We start from the raw sequence: 25,989 nt of genomic DNA, 5'->3' as shown, positions 1-25,989 counted from the left end.
CATATGGCATAACCCCCTCCAATCTTAGGGGTGGATAACATCAACAATGGCTGACCTAAATTTCAGTAGAAAAGCTGGAGAGTCAGTCTCTGATTGGAGAGTTTAAATGTAGAGCTGTTTTTTTAAATTATTATTATTTTAAAAGAACCGCTCTACGTTAAAAATCAGTTCATATCTGTTTTAATGAGGTCTGACCTGCTGATTCTGAGTTGTTTTCCCCTAATAACTAGCAGGTTATTTGATAGATTGTTTATTTGACGTTTTCTAACAGAAACTGATATCTGGTCTGTCTTTGAGGTGTTTATTCATTTATTAAAAATGTGCGCTTGTAATTTGGGAATAGTTTAGTTGACACTTTATTTAAAGCTAAGAAATACGTCAGTACATGTTTGGTGAAACAGCAAAATTGTGGTTGTTCCTGATGATTCTAGTTTTGATGAACAGGAGCTTTAGAGCTGCATTTTATTTTTATTTTTGTTCTTTTTCCCCCTAAAGACTATAACATTTAGAAAAATAAAAGTTTCTTAATGCATCCTTAGTTGATCTGTTACTTTTATTAAGCTTGACAAAAGTGCATCCCTTACATGGTGTTGGTTGATGCATCCGGGGTCCAAAAATGTCTGGATTTCTTAGATTTGGTGCATGTTATAAATGCAACAAAAGGTTAATATTTTTCAGTGTTGGGTCTCAGATCACTAATCGGAGCCAAACAAGAAGAAAATGGCCGATTACGATCTTTGTCTGATCAATTGGTGCGTTGCTATTTATTTGAGATCATGCTTTTCTTTGAGCTCTGATCTACTGATGATGGGCTTTTGAGTTTTCTCTGGTCTGTAGGAATGCACCAAAATGAAAATTTGGGGCGATATATGATTTTAATCTTGCTGCTGTGGCCAATAACCAATATTTACTGATATCATAAATATTTCACAAACTTTGACACCTCAAAAAATACAACCACACCGGTGCTTCAGTTAAACTCCGCATCTTTTGCTGCATCACCATCTTGGTCACGTAATGAACAAACACTACTTGTCCAATCTCCTCCACTTCCCCTCCAGAAACAAACAGCATCAAGATGTTCACTAATATCGGCCAATACTGATGTTAGTGTCATTACACCCTGCATCTCCAATCCAATTTATCGGCCAGCCGATTTAGCTAATTTAGGGAGTTCCTGATTGGCAGACAGTTGCATGTGAAGCCGATCTTGTCTACCTCAACAAAGCTCTAAAAATCAGCCACTGTCCTCTTCTGCTCTGCTGTGAGGGAGGCTTGACTGACGGACCGGCCCACCAGGTCACGTCTTACGTTTGCAGTTTGCATTTCAGACAAAAAAAAATAAATGGTATAGATCAAAATCGGAATTGGCAGGTCAGGGTTTTTAAAGGTTGTAATCGGCGATTGGCCAAGAAACTGCAATTGATGCACCCCAAATCTAAAATAAAATGTGTTTAAGATTGTTTGAAAGAGCTAATAAATTGTAGAGTAACATAAAACAAAGATAATCCCAATGATTGCATCAAATCATACATACCTAATTGTTTTTTATTTATTTTATTAGCCTCAAAAAAATGCACCGAAGCATGTGCTGTTTAATTCATTTATTGCCTGAAAATGAGTTAAAATGTTTTATGCATTTAATCACTAATAATTAAAACAATCAAGTTTTTCAATACATGAATTGCCACTTAAGAAAGAGTTATCCAGTTCAGTCCCTGATTGACTGACTGTTGCATCTCTGTATCTCTTTATTTATTTTTTCCTGATGTGACTGTGTCATTGACCTTACTTTGGGTTCGGTCTCATGGTCAGAAACCTGCTTTGTTAAGCAAAAGAATCCCTGCATTTTTTGGATGCAGATCCATGTGGGTAGACTGAAACAGCAGTCTCTATCAGTGCTTTTCATCGCTGCTTTACTGAGCTCTTGGATGTTTACTGCGTTTGCATCTGTGGGCATGAATGCTCGACTTGTTATGGCTGCAGCAGCAGTCGGGCTCGTGTGTTTGAGCGATTTTTAGGGTATGAGGGAGTTCTCTGCATACCCAATTTGGGTGTAGGCAGGTTTTTTTACTCCTGGCTATAAGTGGGCTACATTTAGAGCTGATCTTCCTGTTTCCCCTTCACTTTTCCAGTCAGTATTTTCTATCTGGAATTTGCGTCCACCCAGTACTGTGGTTTTATGAAAATGTCCACCGAGTTTAGAGTTACGTGTCGGAATTCTGGCTTTGTGAGGAATTAAAAACAAATCGTTTGATTGACCTCGAGTCAGACTAGAGGACTGACAGTGATAAAATAATGTAAGGAATTCGACTCGTGGGCATTGTGTCTTCCACAAGAATGTGAGGAAGGAGAAGATTTACCCTGCAGTTTGAAGGAAATCACACAGCTGCATGTGAAAATGCAAGCTTACACATACAATAAATGAATAGCCCAAATGCAGAAAATCTCAGTTTCTACTTTTAGTTGTTGTTTTTTAATTGACGTTTAAGTTTTGCTTTTATTTTCTTACTTATGGATTTGATTGTAATTTTAAGTTTATAGGCTGGGTTAGGTCAGTGCATCCATTTATACGAACACACACAAGAATTTGAATTGCAAACTAAGTCAGTTAGTTTATATATTATCATTAAAGTAGTGTAAGCTAATGTGGCAATGATGATTTTATATTTACTTTGTCCTGGGACTGCTACTTTTTCTCTTTAATTTGTTTTGTTTTTATGTAACAAATCTGGATGCACAGACCAGTAATATGCGACTCAGTTAAGTTTAACTGATTTAATATCGTAATAAATGTCCCATGTTGCTGTATACACCTAAACATTGTTTTATTATTTTGTCCTTTTATGAATATTCTTTACAAGAGTTCATGGACTTTGCTGCTGAACCACTGGACAATATTTCACCTTACCTAAAGAGATATTTACCTAAAAATATTATTTATGTGAATAAATAAATCCTCCATTTGTTCCACATTAGAAAAACTTCAGTGGATGAGAAATAAATTGACAGAAACACAAAGTAAAAACATTTAATTCGATTTCAATACAAGTTTTAAAAAGAAAATCTAAGGAGCTACCAAAAATAAAACTGAACAAAACTATGCATTAATAAGTAGCAAAAATAGATCCTAAATGGAAATGTGCATTTAATTTAGCTGCACTGCACAGATTGAGTGTTCTTTTATATTTGTTAATAAAACAGGATATATGAAGAAAAATGGAGATCTGTGCGAAGAACATCAGGAATGTAACAGATAATCTGTTTGTTGGGAACAGTGCTGGTTGTACAGTTCCAACAGCTGCTGGTAGCGAAGGTCTGCAGTTTTGCTCCTTTGTGCATTTAGGAGAATATATCTTAAACATAAATCTCAGGCAGATGGGAAAGTTGGAGTATGCAGCCATATTATAGCGATACTGATAAGTCATTTAGTCTAGTTTTTCTGCAGGGTTTTTCAAAGAGTAATTTCAGGTTGACATTTATGCTGGCTCCTTTGAAAAACATGAAATGTATTCTGCTTTCTTACAAAGAAGTACATGGGAAGAAAAGTAAGAAATTGTGTTGATTAAGCATTATTACGATATATGAATAAAAATGATAAATGCATCTGTAAGAAAAAGAGGTGTACCCGGAGGAGAAAACTCTATCAAACTGTGATGTGTCATCACTTCCTTCTTACTGCAAATAGCCGCGGCTTACAGTTGCATAAACAGGCCGTGGTAATCCTATAGTAGATTTAGTGTGTGTGTTTCTGTGTGTGTGAGTTAGCTTTTATCTGCAGCATCATCTGACCTGAGATCCTGAAGGTGACAACTTTAGATGGTTTGTTGTTTGAGATTATATTTCTGCTGCTGCAGAAGAATATTTTAGTTATTTTAGATATAATTGAGGATATGTGTTAACTACACTCCCATTCTGTTAAAATAAAAAAAATCAGGTTGCCATCCTGACCTGGGTAGAAACCTGACTCTTCTCCTCTCCTCTCTTCCTCTCTCTGTGGGTCACCTGACCTTGAGATGGCTGTGTGCATGCAAATTACCCCAAAACCTGAAAAAGGATGTAAAATCAGCTCAGCAACTCATCATCGCATTCAGAGCGAACTCAGGAAATGGTGAAATGAAATAGTTAAAAATGTTCCTCTTTTGCTGTTTGGTCCTAAATAATTGATGATGATCAATATTTTAGGTACATTTTCAATGCTGGCCCATGGTTTCAAAATACCACAGCATTCTGGGCCAGATTGTGATTCGTTCATCAGCTGTTCTGGTTGGCTCCATTTCTTGGTGCTGTTTAACTTTAAAGGCCAATTTTAAGAAGTTTTGCTTGAATGGAATAATGTGGAAACTATTGTTGTGGAGGTCCATGTTAATTTGCTTCAAAGAGAAATAAAAAAAAAGGATGTAATTTAAAGGGTTTTTAAGAAAGGCAGAGAAATATGCCTGGAAAACATATCACCATGTAAGCATTTTATATCAGCTTGTATCAATAATCATTGATTAGTTTTTTGTTTTACACATCCAGAATACTGCCAAACTAGTGATGTCAACTTTCTTCTTTTAGCTGCAGTTTCCTCTTAAGATGTTGTCTTCATTTTCTTCATTTTTACTTTTTAAGCAGTTATGGGGCAAAACCTCAAACTTGTTCAGGTGAACTGTTAGTATTCTGTGAGCTGCGCACAGTTTAGATTTTATACTCAAGCATATTTCTACATTTCTAGTGACAAATTCCCTAATTTTCCATTATCCAAACAAATACTAGCCAGTTTGATGAACTAGTTGGGCTCTTAGCTCTGTTGAAAACAAAATGCTCGTTTGTTACAGGAATATACAACTAGAGAATATGATTTCCTGTTTAGGGCAAATAAAATGTTTGAAAATGAAATGTCTATAGTTTTGAGATACAATAAATAACGTTAAATTTAAGAGCAAACTGCTTTAAAAAGTGGATTTCTTCTAGTCCAAGCTGGAATAGTAAAATAGTTATTTCTGTCAAATATAACAGCTCATTAATTGAGATACTTTTAATCCTGCTGAGCAAAAAAGGAATTGGATTGTTGTTAAGCTTCCTCTGTTGACAGTGGCTTTTAAATGCTAAATATATGGCCTAACATGCAGGAAAAATATATATATATTTTTAAACGTCGCCTGCAGGTATTTTGGTCTGCATATTCATCCTGTGACGACACGTAGTTGAACAAAAGTGTGTCCACTTCAAGTTCTAAATACCACAAGGTTCACTCGTATATTTAGCAGTTCAGACACTTCCTGAGCAACAAGCAATTTAGCTGCAACTTGCTGCAGGGCACAATATGGAGCACAGCTGGAAAAAAATAAAAACAAACCAGCTCATCTAACTTTTGAATTTTTCATACATAGATTCACTCAGTTTTTGACTGAGGCTATTAAAATATTACTGTTGATGTTGTTACAGTTGGTTCAGACTATTGTAATACAAACTGGCTTGTTTCCTGTTTTGTATGTTTTCTGTTTTTTTATGTCCAAGCTGCAGAGTTGAGCAGCTGGGTCATCATTTGCCCCCTGGTGTTCTTTATTTCCCGCTTTATGAAGCCCTGTGGCTCAGTACAGATCTGACTTTAATCAATCAGTGTCTGGTCTGCTCCTGATGCTTTTCCGCCATCTTTTATGACCCAAATTTGCTAAAAATGCAAACATTAATAGACAGAACCTTTGCAATTCCTTATTCCTAAGGCAAACCAAGCTGAGATCAATTACATTATTCAGTTTTAATGGATGGTCAAATAAGAAGTATAAACTAAATTTGAATCATAGGGCCAAAATCATTTTGCTCAGCAGAGAGAATATTCTGCCTAGTTACCGCTATTGGTCGGCATGGAAACCAGCCTCCAGAGAGGTGAGCTTCCAGAATGTGCTTGAGATGTTTTAAAGAGTTAGCAGTTTGTCTTATCATCAGTAGATATATGTTAATGTGTGCAGATCTCCATAGTGATGGCGTGCTAAGAGGGAGCTCTTCTCACTGACTCTCTTCATTTCTATGAGCACACCTGGCTCTCTCCAGTTCGACTAGGAAACGCTCTCCTCCGTCTCCTTAAAGCTTTTTTTATTCAAGAATGAAAGATATGTCTCTGGAGAGCTGTGTGCATCTTATTCCAAGATGTTTGTCATATTTGCAACCATCCTACATGTTGATAGTGTTGATACTCAGGATTTAAGTCAAATCATGAAAAGATTAATGTTTGTGTATATTTTACACATGCTGTTGTTATGCTTAAATAGTCTGCATTGTCAAAGTTAACAGCTGCTACCTAAAGTCCTTCCTTCCTGTCAGCTTTTACTTCCCTCTATGAGGCAGTTTAGTGAACTCTAAAGTTTGAAAGTCTGACCAAGCGTACCTGTAGCTTTTTGCAAATGCAAATTGATCCCAGTAATTGTAGAGTTATTTGTGTTTTTTTCTGTTTTAGTGTAATTAGGGCAACTTGAGTATCAATAAAATGTGGATTTTGCATTCATGCAGTGCAGCCCATGTTTGTAATCAGATACTGACTGTTGGTTCACTCACAACTGGAACAGAAGAGGAAGACTACGTCTGTGACAGAGACCTGAACCCAGAGGTGTCAATTACATTTGTATCCATCCATACATACATAGAAAAATTAGAATATTATAAAAAAAAATATTTGCCACTCATTTCAGAAAGTGAAACTCTTACATTATTTAGATTTATGTCTTTATTTCTCCAAATTTCTAATTGTAGAAAATTAGAATATCGTCAGAATGTTTTCATGCCCTAATAACTAAATTTACTTAAATACCTGCAAAGGTTTCCTGATCCTCCAGACTGTCTCAGTCTGAGTCAGAAAGCTACACAATCATTGGGAAGACAGCTGAACACCTAATGCTTGTTACTGCTGAAAAGTTTTATGGAGATCCTGATTCCATTTTACAGCTGGACGTGGTACCGACCCACACTGCCAAAGGTACCAAAACCTGGTCCAATGACCGCTATAAAAGCAATCTGAGCTTCCATTACACTTCAGCAGAACCACAGGCTGGTTCCCTCCATGCCATGCTCCATCAGTGCTGTAATTTATGCAAAAGAAGTTCTCTAATAGCAACATAAATACATAGATACTATGTTTGAAATCCCAAACAGGTTTTATTCAAGATGTTCGGCTTTAAAGCAGCATAATTTTACATACCTGGGTAAGCAATAAATGTTTAAATATTTTCCAATAAATCTTTACTTCATCATTAACAACAAAAAAAAGTGACACAAACTGATCAAAAGTTTGCAAAATGTCACTTTTCATGAAATCTTACTGAAGGAAAACAGTTTGGGTGATGATTTTTTTATATACATTTCTTTTTCTTGGGGAAGAGATAGTTGACCATTCTTACTGAAGGAGACATGTTGCTGTATAATTAAAATGCAATCTTAAAAACATAGCATTTCTGTCTTCCTACTTTCTCCAGAAATTCAATTTGCCAAAAATTTTGACAATTAATGTTGCATATTATAATAGGGCGGAAACGATTCCTCGAATGATGCGAGTACCTCGATTATTACAATTCCAAGAAGAAAAGATATTTGCTATGTTTATACTTTCTGTCAATATTATTGATAAAAGATGTGACCTTTCATCTGCCAGTTTTTGAGTATTAATGTCCTGACCTACTAGCAAATGCTCAGAGGGATGTTAATGTGGCTGGAATATTTTACTTAACTGGTTCTAGTTTTGTCCTGAAGCAGCATGAGTAACTTTTAATACTCAACATTGGAGGTTTATTATTTGCATAAAAACTAATGTTCTACTGATACATGCTGTACGTTCTGGGTGTTTTTTAGGGAATCAGGTCTGCTGTGATATTCCCTGAACTTTTTCTGCTCATGTTTGCACTGCGCTTGTTTTAGGGTTTGGATTTCCTCTCAGTTCTGCTCCGTCATCTCAAAGGGAGTTGATTTCCATGCAGACGGGCGGATATATCATGTTACTCTTGGTGTGAGAAACCATGATTAGTGTTTGTATGTGTTCAAGATGATTTGGTTACCACACAACAACAAAGTAAACGTCATAAAAACAGAACGTGTAGCATTGCGTAACTTATTCCTTTAATACACTTCTGGTTAATTTTACTGATTCTGCAAATTATTTTTTGAATGTTTTTCTTTATAAAAACATTTTAGCCCTTTTAAAAACTTTAAATATTTTGTTGTGACAATAAATATAATATTTTGCTGAAGACTCAGTTTCTATATTGTAGCTCCAACCATGCTTTCTTTAGGAAGGATGTTTTCGGTCAATTTTTCCCTCTTTGCCAGGTTGGAAATTATGATTTTAGCTTAGCAAAGTTTCATGAGCGGACTACACATAACCATCTGATGCAAATAATATCCAGATTTAGAGCATGGATGAAATTTGTTTAAGTCAATGGAAGTCATAAATTAAGATTTTACACTCAACAGAAAACTAATAATTTTGATCTTCTAGTACTTGTCGACAGTATTTAGTTTTGAGTTGACTCTTTATGGCTTTTGCAGTTTTATAAATGATGCATTTCCTCTAGTTTTGTATTCACTCAGTAAGTGAATATAAATGCAGGGGTTTTCTCTCTTTGCTGTGTTCAACTGTTAAACATAAGTGAAGGAGTTTTCTCATTTTTGCCACATTATAGCCAAAAATTTTAATGTATTTGATGTAATAAACCTACAGAAAGTGGTGCATATTTGTGAAATAGAAAGGGATGCATGGTTTTCATTGAACCATTAACTCACCATGAGCCATTGTGCCTCTGGCTGTATGTTTGATGGATATTATTGGTAAATCTTGGAATTGTGATAAATGCCTGTTTCTCACTCTTTCTGGCTCATGATTCCAACAGCCTGGATGTTAAATTGAAATTCAAATGCGAGTTCAAGACGTTTTGAACAACTTAGACAACAGTTGGTGCAATCCAACAAGTCCTTTGTGGTATTAATTTGCACACAGTTTGATTGGAAAGACGACTTACTATGCAACAGAACCCCGTCTTCCACATCTTTGATCTGTCCTGTACTTGATTTGTGCCAAACGTCACACTGGTCAATCCTTTTTCCCTTTATTTCAGAAATATTTGCCACTTTATGTTGCTCTAACTCATAAAATTGTAATAAAATGAAACTCAAAGACCAAGTTTTCTAGCATTTCTTTTACTTTATACAAAGTTGTGGGTATGAAAATTACATCACGTAAAATACACTTTGGTGCTATAAATAAATAGAAATAAGTAGAAATACTTGTTTGCTAAAGTATCGGTTCTATATATCATTACTATATGTTCAACTGAGGTCACTGCTTTCGAAAAATATCAACAGAATTTCCTATTTGGTTTTGGAGTAGGCGAGAGCCTTCCAGGACAGATTTGAAAGTGTCAGTCAATACTGCGAGTATCACAAGATTGCTGGTCGTTTTGCTCTTTGTCAGCAGTTCTGTAGTGCTGAATGCATGGCAACCAGAGGAAAGGGAGCTACTGATTGATACCAGGGCTCATAAAAAAATAATCACGTCCTCACCATTTCCTTCCCTTGTGACCTTTGGGTTTTCAGTGCAGCAGAAAACAATGATGGTAGTAGTACAGTTGTGCTCAGTAAGTACAAGACTAAGCACAACTTTTAAATAATTGATTTGAGACATTTTCAAATACAGAGTTAGCAATGAGAGGGAAGATATGGGTGATTATCCCAAATCGCTCAATAAATCTTTTGCAGCAGAGAAAAGCATGTCATTCTTACATGCTAAAATACCCCAGACTAAATAATATCACAATATTTTGTGCTACTATTGTGTTTTTTAAGTAACTGTATGGTTATGAATGCATGACACACCTTTCAATTATTCTTAAAAAATATTCTCCTGTGAAATATAGACTTCTTCAGGATGTCATTTACTTAAAAAAAGGTGTGATTTATATCACTAAACTGCACACAGTAACTGCATTTAATCATATATCCAAATTTACTGATATTTGATTTTCTTGTGGAAAAAAAAAACAATGGAGAAAATCACAAAATAATATTTCCAATCATACTGTCAGTTCTGTTTTTTTTATTCAACACCAATAAGGGAAAATTTTCAGGACAATGTTGAATCAAAAGTCTTAATTTTTCATGATAAGTGCCCACCTCTCCCTCACACTACTCTAGGTATGTAGGATTATGCCTTTACATCCATTCATAATGTATGTGTAGTTTGACCTGTAAGTCCTGGATGTCCTTGTTTCCCCTCACAGCTGCAGCTGCACAGGCACAAGCCGAGGAGCGGCGTAGCTTAGCAGGGAACAGTCCGGGACCTTCAGCCGTCTCCCCTTCCAAACCTCAGGGCTGCAAGCCAGGTACATGACACCACACACTGACACAGATACAATCAAAGTTCTCTCACAGCTTTTATCTTCCATAACGCTAACACAATCCACCTCCGCCATCCTCCTAGGGTGGCTTAAAGGAGGTTAGTCATCATCTTATTACTGTAACAGTTGCCAAAGCTCATTAATGACAGTCACATGCACACATCTGCTTGCACCATACAAAGCCTTCGTTGCACTCTGCTTCTGTGTAATTCCCTTGCCAAGTTGTCTGGGTTGCTGTACATGGGTTTTAGTTTTTAACTTACTTTATACCTTCATGTCTTCAGTTATTGACGGTGCCGCACTTAGGGTAGACGACCGGCTGCGAGTGGCAAAAGAGAGGCGAGAGGAGGCAGAGAAACAACAGGGTAAGAGAAGAATATGGCTTACTTTCTTTCAACTGCTTAATGAAAGCATAGCATGCTATAGGTTAATCAAGAATTTGTGTGACTGTTAGTTATAGCTTCAGTACCAAATGGCTTTTCATTATAGAGCTTATGCCACACCCATACATGAAGGAATGCAGATTAAGTGTCTGGTTTTCAGTGGCACACTTTAACAATCCTTAAACGTTGTCAGCTTTAAGGGAGTCCCAGATCATGGAGCGGGAGCGCAAAGCTAAGCTGCAAGTGGAACGCCAGCTGGAGGAACGTCAGAAAAAGCTCGAGGAACAGCGGAGGAAGGAGGAACAGAAACGATTGGCTGTGGAGGAGAAGAGGAAGCAGAAGCAGGAAGAGGAAAAGGTGAAAAGCTCCAAATTGTTTTCTTAAACCACATGTGTCATACTTAAGACCCAAGAACCAAACCTGACCCACCATAGCTCTTTATGTGGCTCCAAATTACATCAGTAAATGCCTTCAGTTTTTCAAAATTCACACAAAATCGACAGATCCCTACTTTGTTTCTGATTTTACTGCAATTTTTTCTTTCAAAATTGATCACAAACATTATGCTAAAGTAACTGCTGCCTGAGCCTTACTTGGTGTCACGTTATAGTTCATGATTGATGCAGCGAGTAATAAAAAGTCACATTTAACATCATACATTAGTGCAAATATTGCAAAAATTCCTTCCAAATATTTCTAAATTAGCACCACGATCTGTGGTTTTAATTGCAAAAAACACAAATACATTCACAAAATTCTGGAGGGACTATCAGTATGAAAAATTTTCAATATTATTAATAAGTAGATGTTTGTTTAGAACGAAAAACACCATGATCTACTTGTTTTAAGATGAGCTTTTAAAAAAATCTAAGATGATCAATTTAAGATGTCAAACTCAGTTTCATTTTGGGCCACATCAAAAATCTGACTGTTCTTAAAGGGCCGGTTGTGCCAGAAATGAAACCCATTAAACTGTTAAAATATTTAATTTTAAGAAACACTTATTGAATGCTCTTGTGCAGTGAAGGACATCGATATATTCCACCCTTGGAAGCCAGCCGTGGCTGAAAACAATGACTTGTGTTTTCTTTTGCTCTGTCCTTGTCGTTGTTCAGGAGCACTACGAGGCAGTTATGAGGCGAACACTAGAACGCAGTCAGCGAGTCGAGCAGAGACAGAAGAGGTGGTCTTGGGGAGGATTGTCCGGAGACCAAGATGGACGAGCAGGTACAGGAACTTTGTGTTTGTATATGCTGATTAAGCTTTAGGGTTTTTGTTTATTGTTTGAGGCATAGTAAACTCTTCAAAACAAGACTTCTACGTTTCAAGTTGGTTCATATCAGCAGACACAGCAGGTTACGTTTGCTAAATATGCATTAAAATGATTTACAGAAAAATTGCACCATGTTCTTTGTGCCTTACAAAACTCTTCATACTCTATTGAACTTTCCATCCATCCATCCATTTTCTATACACCCTTTGTCCCTAATGGGGTCAGGAGGGTTGCTGGTGCCAATCCCCAGCTAACGTTCCGGGCGAGAGGCGGGTTCACCCTGGACAGGTCGCCAGTCTGTCGCAGGGCAACACAGAAAACAGACAGGACACACAACCATTCACACACACGCCTAGGGAGAATTTAGAGAGACCAATTAACCTGGCAGCCATGTTTTTGGACTGTGGGAGGAAGCCGGAGAGAACCCACGCATGCACAAGGAGAACATGCAAACTCCATGCAGAAAGACCCCCGGCCGGGAATCGAACCCAGAACCTTCTTGCTGCAAAGCAACAGCTCTACCAACTGCGCCACTGTGCAGCCCTTGAACTTTTCAATGTTCTTTATTTACAACTACAAACTTCAAAGTATTTTACTCCGATTTTATATGATAGACCAAATTAAAGCAGCACACAACTGGAAAGTGGGGGGTAAAAACGTGGTTCTCAAAATAAATACAAATCTTTAGTTTGGTGTGCATTTTTATTCTGTCCTCTTCACTCTGATACCTCTAAATTAAATACAGTGAATCCACATTGCACACATTATGAAAACAGCTGGTCTGTGAAGGCCTCCGAGGTTTGTTAGAGAAAATTATAGAGCGAATAGCTTCATGAAGATCAAGGATTATGGCAGACAAGTCAGAGAAACAATTTTTAAGTTATTAAACAACACCCCAAGTTTTAAAGCTGACAGTACATTTTTCACCCATCATCTGAAAATGAGGGAGAGTTTTGTCCAACTGGTGACTTTGGAGCTGAAGTAGAAGATGCGCCCCACAAATATGGTCTTTATGCAACAGTGGCTTGGAAAAAAAAAAGCCTCAAGTCCAGTTTGTCAAAAACCATGTATAGAAAACGTCAAGCATGTGGAATAAGGTACTCTGACTAGATGAGATTAAAATTCAAGTTTACATTCATTTGAAACGCGGGGTGGACGTTCACCTTCAAGCAGCTCCAGGACCCATGGATTATTTTCCTTCCACATCAGAGTTTTGTGCTACTTTTTGTTTGTGTGTCACAAAAGTTCCCAGTAACATGCATTAAAGTTTGACAAAATGTGCAAATGTTCAACTAGTATGATTAGTTTTAAAACCCACTCTAAGACACTTGTTATTCAGATTATTAGCTAAACTTTGTCATTTTTTTAACTGGGAGAATTAACCACATCAACAAAATCCATCTGTATAACCTTCAGGTGTCATGTCCTGTGTTATGAATATTGTTCTGTTCTTCGTGTGAAGGATGTGTCCCGTCCTCGTGTTTTTGCTCCACTCAGAGCGCTGTGTTTTCCCACAGGAGATTCTGACGCCAGCATCTCTTCTCCAGTAGCTATAGTTGTCTCCTCTCCCTCGCCAGAAAAGCCACCAAGGAGTGGACAAGGTTTTGTTTGTTAATTTGCTTACCTTTGTGCAGCATGGACTGTCACTGGCACCACAAATGGCTTGTTTACCATCTGTCCTTTCCACCGTCACATGTTGTCCCATCTACTCCTTGCCTGGCACTAACTGGCTCTTTTCACTAACAGTTTTTTATCCAGAAAGTTCATTGGATTTGTTTTTTGGCTTCACATGTGGCTTTCTCACTCTCACTGTTGAGCAGGTTTGGTCAAAATATTGGATTTATTCCTGTTTCTGCTATTTCTAAGAAAATTAACAGCAGGTAGATATATGGAAAAGCAGTAGTGCTCTACCATATATTGCACATTTATTATCGCTAAGTCATTTTACACTGTAAGCTTTGCAAAGAAATGCTTGGACTGCTTTAAATACTAACTTAATTGCACAACTACCGTCAAATTAGAGTGTTATGCTAATCATGTATATCTGAAAAAACTAGAAAAGGTTCAATATTTTTGTCACTCATTTCAGTAAGTAAAACTTGTACAATATATGGGTCTGGCAAACGGATTTCAAGCCTTTATTGCTTATAATTTTGATTATTACGGCTTACTGATCACAATTCAATGTCTCAGAAAACTACAATATTGTAAAAAATCTGAATATTGGAATCCCATTGTGTCAGCTAATGGTTGTCCAGCATGTATCCACACATGTTCATAGAAAGTTAAGTGGAAGGAAAATAAAATTGACAACAGGAATAAGTGCAGCCTTGAGAAATTTGTCAGAGAAACAGTGCAGATGACCTGAAGGCTGCTTTCAAATCAACCTGACTTCCAGAAACCTTAGCAGAACCAGAGAAGGCCCAACAAAGCATTGAGGTCTTAGAAATTAATATACATCTCTGAAGCATCACATTTGTTAATGTTATGTAATATTCAAAGACCGAATTCAGGGTTTTTCATTATCTGTATGATTCGTCTTGTAATCATCGCAATTACAAGACAAGAAATCTGAGTTTCACTTTCTGAAATGGGTGACAAAAAATTTTGACTTAATGATATTCAGTTTTTTGTTTGTTTTTAGACATACCTGTATATATTGATACAAAAATGTTTCAAAACGGTTTCAAGATGTTCTGGTAAAGCCGTTAAGTAAATACTTTTAAGTTGTTTTTTTGCTAAAACAGGAGGTGTAGCCAGTTCATGTTGCTTAAAAGAAAATAATGATGTAATTTGTTTCAAGCAGCTGGTTAAAATACTCGTCTTTGGTCTACATTTCCAGTTAACCCAAATCAGAAGGATTAAGAGTTTAGTTGGATATCTGTTGATCAGTTATTTGGCAGAACAGTATTCACCAACATCATCCCATGTTTTCTGAGGCCTGGGTTCAATAAAATAAGTGGGGATTACAACCAGAATGAGTGTAAATAGATTCTGGTTGAAAGAAAAGATGATAGTCTGTTAAATACTCTTTAATTAATATAAAAATATCAAACTATAAAAAAAAATAAAAACAGATTTAAAATGATTTATTCACCTTGATACGAAGTGTTTTGTTTGTTAGAATGGGGAAGAGTCAAATTGATCCACACATTTTGCAGCTGCTGGACAGTATATTAAAAAAGTACAATAATGTATAGACTGCTACCAAGTATGTTATGCTTTTCTTCAGAAACCCAAACACCAAAACAGGCTGTTCATTTTCCTTGTCCAGTACAATAGATCCAAATGGGACTATTGATTCCAGCGAATGCTTTAGGAAATTTTGCCCGGCCCTACAGCTGTGCACATCCAGGTGACACAGGCTACTCTTCACTGAAACCTTTCAATTGAAAATCATCAAAGTACCTCTATTGTCTGTTGTTAATGCTGCCTGGTTATGGTTGGCTAAACCCAACATCTGTTGTCTGCTGACTACAAACTGGCTTGTTCATGGTCTGGATTTATATTGCATGAACTGAATGTTGCATAAATAGCTCATATAAACTTGATTATTTTCTCTTAAAGGGGTTAGATAGTAGTAGAGCCTCGTAGTCCCTTGTCTGCACCTGAAGTCCCTTCCCTATTGGCTGTCCTCCGGTAAATCCCTCCTCCCTTGTCTGTTCTTCCTCCCTGCTTTTAGCTGACAAGCGCTCCACATCCACAACTAACCTGAAACAGCCCCCCGAGGCTGGCATCAACAAACGTTTATCCTCCTCCTCTGCCACCCTCGGTAAATCACCTGACAAAAGTAAGTCCTTCCTCTCCCTCCTCCTCCTCCTCAGATTGCTTTCCAAAACGCTCTCACCCCATACAGTGAAATCCTATTAATGTTTTTTAGAATAAAAAAAAAAAAGATTAATCACACAACTGTGTGATCAGCAAGGTTTCTTCAAGCCTCTCCCTGTGTCTGTACTAATTGTCTAATAAACTGTTTAGAATCTGGAACAATTATTTCACATCAGCTCTTGTCATACGGATCCATAAAACTACTGTCTGTGTTTACTAATTGTGTATTTTTATGTCCTGAATTGAATTTTCTGATCAATTCTGAGTTTTAGTCACCAAATGGTAAAGTTGGGGCCTTTTTAGCTCCTTTTCTTTTTGGTTGAAATTAGTCATTTTAATTGCCATTATTTTCCATGTGGAAACATGTTTTAATTTCAAAACTGTCTCTTAGTACAACAGTGTTTATTTCTATTATTTTGAATGATTATGGCTTACATCTCCCAAAAAATTCCAAATTGTATTGATCAGAAAGTTATACTCTTGAAAGTTGAATTGAAAATAATAATTGTAATCCATAAATACTGTCTGTGTACAGCATCATATCTATGCCATACTTAGTTAGGAATTTTTATAATTGACTTACTATGTCAATTAGATGTAGGATGTTGAGGTATACCTTCTTCTATTACATGTTTTCCTTCCACTCAGCTTTCCACTAATATTCTTTGATACAAGATTTTGTTCTTTAGCAGATACTGTTTGTTGCTTACCCTGCAGGTGAAGGTTTTCAGCAACTATTTGAAGGACATTTGTCAAGTCAGTAATTACAAATCCATATTTATGATTCTTTTTCCACAATTGCCAATTATAATTTGTAACCTATAATCATTAAAGATAACGGAAACAAATGCTTAAAATTCATCTATATTCTGTTAATAAATGACTTCAGTTTTTCAGAAAACAAAGTATGTACATTTTAAACTCTGTCATGTGATTTGAAAGGGTAAAAAAAATGTCCAAACAGTTTTGTTTTCACCTTTATGCATTTTTTATTATTTGTAATTCACCTTAAGCATAAAGCGGTAAAATAAAGAAAGTCTAAGAGACTTTTCTAATAATTACTAGACTTTTTTTCATCTAATTTTATCTGTGGGTGTTTGATTATTGTCTCTCAGGTGTTAGGCCGAGGAGTTCGTCTTGCAACCGGTTGCCAAGCAATGGCACGGATGCTCAGGCCTGTAAGGGAGATGGCAAACAGCTTCAGGTGGAAGAGACAGGTGCAGACGATCCCCTCTTCTATCCTTATTATGCTTTTAGAACCAAAACCGGGTCACATCGCATCACTCATCAGAGCGGTGACACATTTTCAGCTCTGAAACTGCTTAAAACTCTAAACTGAGTGAGCTTTCTAAGTCTTACTTGTATCAGCTGTTGAGCTTATTTCTTCTAAAGTGTGTTTTTGTAGGAAAGAGTTTGCTCAAACAGTGGTAAAGCTTGTCTGTGTGTTTACCCATTGTCTCTTAAACTAGGGCGTCAGCTGCTGCCAGCGTTGACCCTGGTGACTTGCAGAAGGCTAAACAAAGCGCACATGACTCGCAAACTCTTCCCTGGGCTTTTTTACTTGTTGACTCCCTCCACAGTGTGTGGTTGGCTGTAACTCCACTCTCATGTCTGTAGGACGCTCTGTGAAGAAGAGAAGTTCCTCCCTCACACGAGTAAGTGTGAGCAGAGCACAGACCCCTGCCAAGCCTGGAAAGGGGACAACGGATGATCAAGGTGGCTAGCATGGAAAAGCAGCATGCATTGCTCGGGTCGCCTCCTTTTTAACAACAAGCATTCAGCTTCATTTTCCTAAACTAAGCACTTCTGAGAGAAATGTCTATCAGTTGAGTGTTGTGGATGTCATGGTTGGTTTTGGCTTGTCTTCTGCATCTTTTCAATTATCTTAAAGCAGATGCTATTCTTCTCTATACTGTTGACGTTTGTAATAAAATACTTAGGGCTGGATGATATGGCTGAAAAATGTATCACGATATAAGCATTTCATATCAGTTGTTGTTGATAATTGTGAGTATCGATAATTGTTGATTCCTTTTTTTAGTTTGAAATACTGACAAACTGGTGGTGTGACCTTTCTTGTTTTATCCACAGTTTTCAGTCCGTGCTGTTTTATTTATCTTTTTTAAGCAGTTATGAAGCACAGTGGCTAAACCTTAAACTGCTGCTGTGCAAGAAACTCAGAAGGTTGTTGCTACGTAACCAAAGAATGATTGAGTGAGTTGCTAGGTAACCTCAGAGTGAGAGAGTTAGCTGATTCCACAAACCTTTCTTAGTTGGCTTTTAGCAGATAAAGCCTTACTTCTTCCTACATCTCCCAGAATGCTGTGCGGTTCTGGATCAAAGTTCAGTGAATATTCTACCTATTGACTATTGAATATTCTATCATGTCTATTGCGATTACACATAATCGATTTATTGTCCAGCCCTAAAAATACTTAACATTTCTGCTTCCCTAACCCTACTCAGTGTTTGTCACTTCGGTTAATTTTTCTAACCTTTTTCATTACTAAGCATCCGTACAGGAACCGTTCTGTTGTGTGATGTCTGCTCTAACATGGATTTTTGTCCTGTTGTATCAAAGTGATGGTTGTCTTCTCCCTTCAAGATGGCGTCATTGCTGGATTTAACTTGCCGTTGCCTCAGTGCGGTGTCTCTCAGTGCCATCCCTCCACAGAAGCACGAGAGCGCAGAAGTAACAACAGCAGCTTGTTGCAGGCTCCGTGTTGCTGTTAACTACAAGTGCTTTTTTTGTTTGTGCTTCAGCCACATTGTCCTGTTTGTGCCAGTGAAACTCGAATGATGTTATTGTCTTGTACAAATGTGTTTTCTGTGTGGTTAACTTAGCTATTGATGAAGCAGAGCATTACATCTACAACCATAAATTCTCTTCTTTGGCATGACCTTACCCGTGTCTAGGAACAAACTAAAAAATGAGATTTGAACCTGAATTACCGACCATCATTTATTGATCTCATCAGCAGATGCCCTGTCAAAAGGGTTTCCTGTTAACAAGCTAGTTATTAAAAGGCTTTCCTTCCACATGAGCTTTTTTTTTTTTTTTTACCAATAACAGGCAAACCTCAATTTTATGTTTCATTTAGCCCCCTACTTTGCACCATTTTCTTCATTTGGGTGTTTTATATTTGCCACATCTTCATTATTTGCGGTGGAGATGTGCAGCAGACGTTAAATAACCCTTGCATGGTCACATTCATTCACTCTGTCACTTTGTCTTTGGTCTGTTTCTCTTCTCACACAACCGTATTCTTCCTCGTTCTTTAGGATCAATTAATGGTTATTTTTTCCATCAGCATTCCTTCTCCTTCTTCAAGGAACCATTGATTCGGCCTCACTGTCTAATTGACCTTCTGTTTTTACTCATGTTCAGTTTCAGATAATTTTTCTCTGTGCTCATTCATGGTTTGGACAGTGACACCTGAGCGACTGTCCATGTATGATTACAGAGACATAACCTTTGGTTCAGTGTGATTCTCTCCTGTTAAATCACCTGGTGACTTTTCTTTTTGCCTTCATCCTCCCCAACTCTCATCCACCCATTCCTTCCTCTGCTGTTTTTCGGTGATTTTTCGGCCGAGTAGCACGCAAGCCACCGGCCAGTACAGTGGATGAAGGGGTCCTTAGTCGCCTCCTCACTCCCACCCAGGCCTCACTAGCTAGGAGCAAGAGCGCCGCCGTCCTGTCCGCTGAAGGATCAGATGCTACAGGTAACCTCCGCTTAGGAGACCCTGACTCAGAAGAAGGATGGCTAGATCAGCACCCCTCTCCTGCCTAGTAGAGAAGCTTAGTGTTTAAAAAGTACATGTAGTGTCTCTTAGTAGTACTTCTATAGGATCCTGCTGAACTCTTAAATGCTTTTATTGCCCTTTGGTTTCGATATTGATGGTAGAATTAGAGAGGGAAAAAAACATTGATAAAGCCTCTTTTAGCAATTTGCAATGTTTGCACACCAATTATTTTCAGTACATTACACTCAGTGAGCGAAAGTATGAAGTAAATATTGACATGAACAGTGTTCCAGCTCACGTCTGTTCGGTTCTGACACAATTGGGTGTTTGTTGAGCAGCAGCCTTGGCCACAAACATTTCTTTCCATCTGACGAGCCTCATGCTCCGTGAGATTTACCCTAAGCTGATTACCTATTGGTTCTTGTTACGTCTGAAAAGGTCTGCCATGTTTTTATGCACGTGTTACGGTAGTGAGGCGACACTTCAGGTGATTTCATTGATATTTGGACAAATTATGTTGTTCTAAAGTTATATCCAGTGTATTGTCACTGTGGCTGATAGGAATACAATACGGATATCTCTCTGTATGCTTTCTAAATTATGAAACAAGCACTCACTTTAGAGTTGACCTTTTATGTCGTGGTGTTTATTGACTGGCCATTACCAGCCCATTAACAGCTATAGATCCTCTGGAGCCCAGTAGAGCCGTCGTCCTCAGCAGGAGGGCGAGCTCGTGACAGGGTGTGTTACACAGTCACCACTGCTGCTCAGTGCGCCGTCACAATGAATTACTGAGCAGGTTTAGAGTGATATTGTGACAGGAAGAGTTCTCCAGGTCTCGGGATTATGACGGCTAATCCCCCCAATCTGACACAGCAAGCTGGTGGAGAAAGCTATTTTCTCCTCCCAGCTGTAGGCATGATTACTATAGTTCCTGACAGCCACTTCCATTCACAAGTAGGCATAAACTAACTACTGGTTTAGAGGTTTCTAAAAGTTTGTTTCAGTACCACAACAGTTTTCCATAATAACCTTCCTAATAGGGGCCAGCCTGTTATGTAAAATTAACATTTAGTATGTTTTAAACGTCCATTTGGGTCTCAACTGTTTCTAAAAGCAGCGCAAGCGTTTAAAAAAAACAAACTCCCAGCCATATTTTTGGCAATACGTTAATGTATTGGTGTCTAGAAAATGAGCCGTTTCCAAAACCTTCCAAATGTAACATCACAAATCAGCAGACACTGCCCGTTACCTAGCAACCCAAGCTGAGCTCCAGCAGGTTTGGTCAGCTGGTTTTACAGCTGAATGCGCAAGTACCTTTACTAGCAACATGTCTGTAAAACGGCTAACAGCAGGATAGCTACCCTAGCAAAGAGCCCAACTATTTAAATACTTAATATAATTAATATTAGTGGACATTTATTCTATATTTTATTAATGCATTTCTTAAAACCCAATATATGAATATAGGTGACAAAACTTTAAAAGGTAGGTGTTACTTGAGCAGCACGAGGAATAATTGAAAACCTTTGGAGTGAGATGCACCAGTCGGTTGTCAGACATCTCAATTGGCCAGTTTTTCCCTGAATGGCTTTCCCTAAATCAGATTTTTCAAACATTGAAAAACCTTTTTTTTCCAAGTTTATTAAATGCATCAATGCTAAAACCTTCCAGAGTCTTCTGGACATAAACAGTTCAACCAAAAGCATGCACTCTGTTATCTAAATTTGCTCATATGTATATGTAACTAATTAATTTTCTGTATGACTCAAAGATGCCACAAGCAAGCCTTTTCCTGTTATAAGAAAATGTGCTTAAAATAGTAATAAAAAATTGGTTAATATCTCCCAGAAAAAGCCTTATTGTTGCATCCACACTTTTAATAATGTTTTCTTTTAAATATCTATGTAAATACTATGATTTAAACATTCATTATTAACGTGAAAATCATTTGTGGTTTAACTTGGGAAAATGGTCAAAATCCAAATTTTAGATACATACTTTTAATTCTCAGATAAACACAAATCAGTCATTCTTGCCTTTAACGGTGAACTATTGTGATTACAAGAAATAGTTAAAACTTAGACGTGTTTGTCTAGTGTTTTTTAAAAACAACGTGTGTTTTCAGTGTTGTCTGTTGTTCCATATTGTTAGGTTTTGTGCTCTTTGTGTCATGATGTGCTTCCTGTTTAGATATTTACGTTGCGTGCCGAAGCTTTGGTGGATGCAGTGTGTGTTTGGGACTTTTCTCAGATTGTTCCTCCTCGCTCATCGTATCTCCCAAAATGTAGAAATCGACCTTCAGCCTGCTTAAGTGCTACATCTAACAAATTGCTCTTTGTGTGCTTTTGTTCCCTCACAAACCACTCTTCCCACATTTCTCTCCAACCATCATCTGCCTCTCCCCAAATCTCCCTCTCTTCTCCCATCAACTCTCTTCACTCTTTGCCCCATTTTTATTTTTTTTTTTTTTGCTGCTTTGCTGCCCAACTCGGTCGCTTCTCACTCCTCCCATTGGTTGTGCTCCCCTGGCCCTGCGATGACTGTGTCCTTTACCAGAGTGTCACCTGTGTCCTCGTTCAGCCTCCCCCAGCCCCATGAACCCGGCGCGCGGACCCTTGCGCAGCCGCAGCATCGACCGACAGAAGAGCGGCATGACTGCATCAAAATCAGCCAGCGAAGCCCTCGATACATCCCTGGTGAGACATCTCTTCATTCTGCAGTAAAAAAATGCAACTTATTACATCTTATTTATTGAATTAAGCTGCATCTGTGTCAGTAGGTTAGTTAGGATTACGTGCTTGTCGGGTCTAATCTGAACTGTATCCAAATTACTGAGTGACTCATTGAGGAGGAAGTCTGAATAACCATCAGAATGCATTTAGAGGCTGAATGCTATTGGAAATGTTAGCAAAATGTTAATATCTTTACATTTTTATTTATTAACTAGCAACAGCTAGGCCATTGCACAATAAATTAATTAATTGTATGTTAGATTAGAAGGAGCTCAATCATTTTTATTTGCATGATTTCTCATTTTTTCACTTTCTGCTTAAAACTGAATGGCAAAAGTCTTCAGTTTGGTGCTTTTGTCTCAACGCACCTTTTCTTTTAAGGACAGTTTTGATTACAGAGGCTTCATAATTAATTATTTTGTTTTGTTTATTTATTTTGGATATTTAAAATGTCCTCCAGTTCCTGTATTAAATGTTTATTAGAAGTTTAAGTTTATTAATTTTTTAAGAATGTGTTACCATTTTGAAGGATCACTTCAAAATGATTGTAAACAATATTATCGTTTATCACAATAATCTCTGGACAATTTATTGTGACACCATCTTCTGGTGGAATTAACCTTTTAAACAATTTTTACTAGTTAACAAATTTGATAGTTTTCTCCCAAGCATTTTCAAATAACTATACAAAATTCATGCAATAACAATAAAATGGCTTTAAACTGGTTGAAAAATGGCATGACATGGTCTGATTTGTATGCAGATATTTACATTTGCCTGTCAAAGTATTATGCTAACCATATGAAAATCCTGTGCTTTGAACATGCCTGGTCACCTGTTTGCTGCATTTGTTTATCCTGCAGAGGAATAGTTTCCTACTCCTGCACACAAAGTCTACCTCTCTGTTGTAACTTGGTGCCTGGCTCTGCAGCGTAATCTGCCCGCTCTCGTCCTCCTCTGTGGTCGTGAAGGACTTCATTGTTGTTGTATGAAACAAAAGGATCCACAGTGGCCGATTATGCCCGGATCAAGCCATGCATAGTACACCGACCCCACCCTGGTCACAGAGACTAATTTAGGAAGCAGTTGACTTTTTTTTTTTTACTTGCTTCATTGTTTTCGCTCCTCCTGATTCTCTCTTATCAATAAGATAAGATCTAAATTAAAGTATGACAGCACTGAACCTCTTCTTTATGTGATTTGAAAGGATAGTCAGGCCTTTGAAAAATTGCTGCCTACAAATTGGCCTAACACAATAAACAATAGATCAATTAATCGCATGATAAATTAAAAGAATCTCAGTGATTTCCATCTGCTTGATTTTTTTGTTTCTCTCTTTGTACCTAAAACTGGATGACAAAAGTCTTTCATTTTATTTGTTGTTTCTGATGTTTTCCTAATTAATTTTGGATATTTAAAACGATTTCCAGTTCCAGTGTTAAATGTTGATTATAATTTAAATTTTATTGATTTTTGGATTATTATGCCATACTATATTACTCAAAACAAAAATATTATCGATTATTGCAATAACTTCGGGAATAATTTATTGTCTAGCAAATCTACCTATAACTTCCTTAAACTGTTTCATATTTATCAAGTTAAAATGACAAACTAAAATACTTTAAAGATTGAAAAATATATTTAGCTAAACATTTTTCTTAATTAATATTCAGTTAATCGTTATGAGTTGATTATCTATATAATCAATTGATTTAGCAGAAGATTAATGGTTAACTGGAATATAAACTCAAAAATAAGGAATTTTGCTGGAAAATATACACACTTTACATTTAAGATAAAAAAAACAACGACTCTGCAAAATTCTCTTTTATTTCAGTTTATTTTCATATCAAAGTCGAGCAGACAGAGCTGAGCTTTTCACATGTTGATAGTATTTTGTTACTTGCACACGATCACTAAAGGAATGTTATGTTATTGCCTTGTAAAAAGGGAATTGAATTGTTTTATTTTTGTGTTGTATCTCTGATAATATTGCATAAAAAAGGCTTAAATGTACCATTTTTTAATCCCATGAATTATCGGAGCAATTGACTTTAAAATGGACTTGTTGCATGTGCACCTGAATACCAAAAACATTAATCCAGTGGTGAGGGCTTTAGGAGAAAATGTGCTTTAATGTGTTTCAAATCTAAGGGCTCAGCAGGAACTGATTCCCTGGGTTAGAAACCACACAGGCTTCTAGGATGTCACTCCATTAACTTTTAATGTCCAAGTGCTTTATTTAGAGCTGCAAACACGATAACAGACAGGCAGCAAGGTCGTCCATGTGACTCCATAGGAGACAAAGACACTGCACACTCCAAATGATTAACCACATCCATGTTCTTATGAGAACCTGCTGTAGCTCTTCACATGAAACCAAACTACTGCAGTCTCTAAATTCAGATTCAGATCAACACAAACTTTATGAAATTTCAAATAAGACAAGGCATCTGTTGTTTAATTGTTTTAAATGGAAGATTTCTTCAGATATTTTCTTTTAACTCACTCAAATTTGTCCTTTTTTTTTCCCTACAGAAAGACAAACAGTTAGCATCCCCCAGTGGGCAACGTCCCGCCTCACCGTCAACCTCCATGGGGCGCCATCGCTCACCGTCTCCAGCACCTAGCCCAACTCCAAAGAGAACCCCGTCCCCATCAGCATCCAAGTAAGACTTTTACACACGCCCACTCACTTCTTTTGAGTTGATTTTAAATAAAACTTTTACCTTTTTCTCTTACAGGCAAAGTCCCAAGACGCGCCCACCGTCACCGTCGACGATGAAGCAGCGCCCCCCGTCTCCTCAGCCCCCGTCGGCCAAACCCCCGCCCATCCAGAAACCGTCTCTCACTCCAACTGGGCCGCCAACACTGCGAAAGAGGGACTCCAAGTCCAAGGACCTGGGTCTGGTTCAGCCTGTGGCTCCACAGGCTTCTGAGGCCAGCAAGACCAAAGACAAAGACGGTGAGCAGCGAAACATTCAGTTTACTCTATTCATGTAGCACCAGATTAGGACTGCAACTAGAGATTATTTTAGTATTCCATTATTCTGCCAGATAAAAAAATAAAATAAAAATCACCATATTCTAAGATTTTTTTTTTTTAACCACTTAGCTTATTTAATACAATATCACAAAACCATTAAAATATGCAAATAAACAATTAAATTCCTTTTTTGAAACTTCTAACATCAACATGTGAAAAGTTCAGGCCTTTCATTTCCTCTAATCATCAGTACAGTGTAGGGCTGATGTGGTGATTATGTTTTGGATTGGATAGCAAAAGGTGTTTTAACAGGAGATTTAATTTAGCAAAATGGGTGAAACAAAAGCTTTGAGGAGTTCTGGTTGAAACATATTTACAGATAAAGAATTTTGGGGGGGATTTTATCTCGCATGGAAAATGTAAATAATTTTGTACAGTTATTGTTCAATCGCTGCTCTGAATATGTTGTTGTTTCAGCAAGTGGCATATTTTAGTCAGTTAACTATTAATCAATCAATAAATGAGTTGATTATTTCAATAATCAATTCGTCAGGATTAATCATTTCTGAAGTTCACAATAAATGTAATCTGAAGGGTCCAGTTCATACCTGCTATATAATCCAATATATTCAACTGCAACCAGTTCAAATTATTTAATCCCACCATAAAGTCCA

General features: G+C 37.3%; 1 protein-coding gene across 1 annotated transcript in view; it reads left to right on the top strand.

Moving 5' to 3' along the window:
* Positions 1-25,989, top strand: part of map7d3 (MAP7 domain containing 3) — a 34,475-nt gene that overhangs the window by 908 nt on the left and 7,578 nt on the right. The window contains 12 exon segments of the mRNA XM_044127921.1: positions 10,245-10,346; positions 10,646-10,726; positions 10,938-11,101; positions 11,860-11,971; positions 13,535-13,618; positions 15,700-15,807; positions 16,961-17,062; positions 17,463-17,561; positions 19,445-19,570; positions 22,151-22,290; positions 24,868-24,998; positions 25,074-25,294. Coding sequence (XP_043983856.1) covers positions 10,245-10,346; positions 10,646-10,726; positions 10,938-11,101; positions 11,860-11,971; positions 13,535-13,618; positions 15,700-15,807; positions 16,961-17,062; positions 17,463-17,561; positions 19,445-19,570; positions 22,151-22,290; positions 24,868-24,998; positions 25,074-25,294 — 1,470 coding nt within the window.

The sequence above is a fragment of the Gambusia affinis genome, linkage group LG09 (assembly GCF_019740435.1).
Source record: "Gambusia affinis linkage group LG09, SWU_Gaff_1.0, whole genome shotgun sequence".
Classification (NCBI taxonomy): Eukaryota; Metazoa; Chordata; class Actinopteri; order Cyprinodontiformes; family Poeciliidae; genus Gambusia; species Gambusia affinis.
This window is presented reverse-complemented; position numbering and strand designations above follow the sequence as displayed.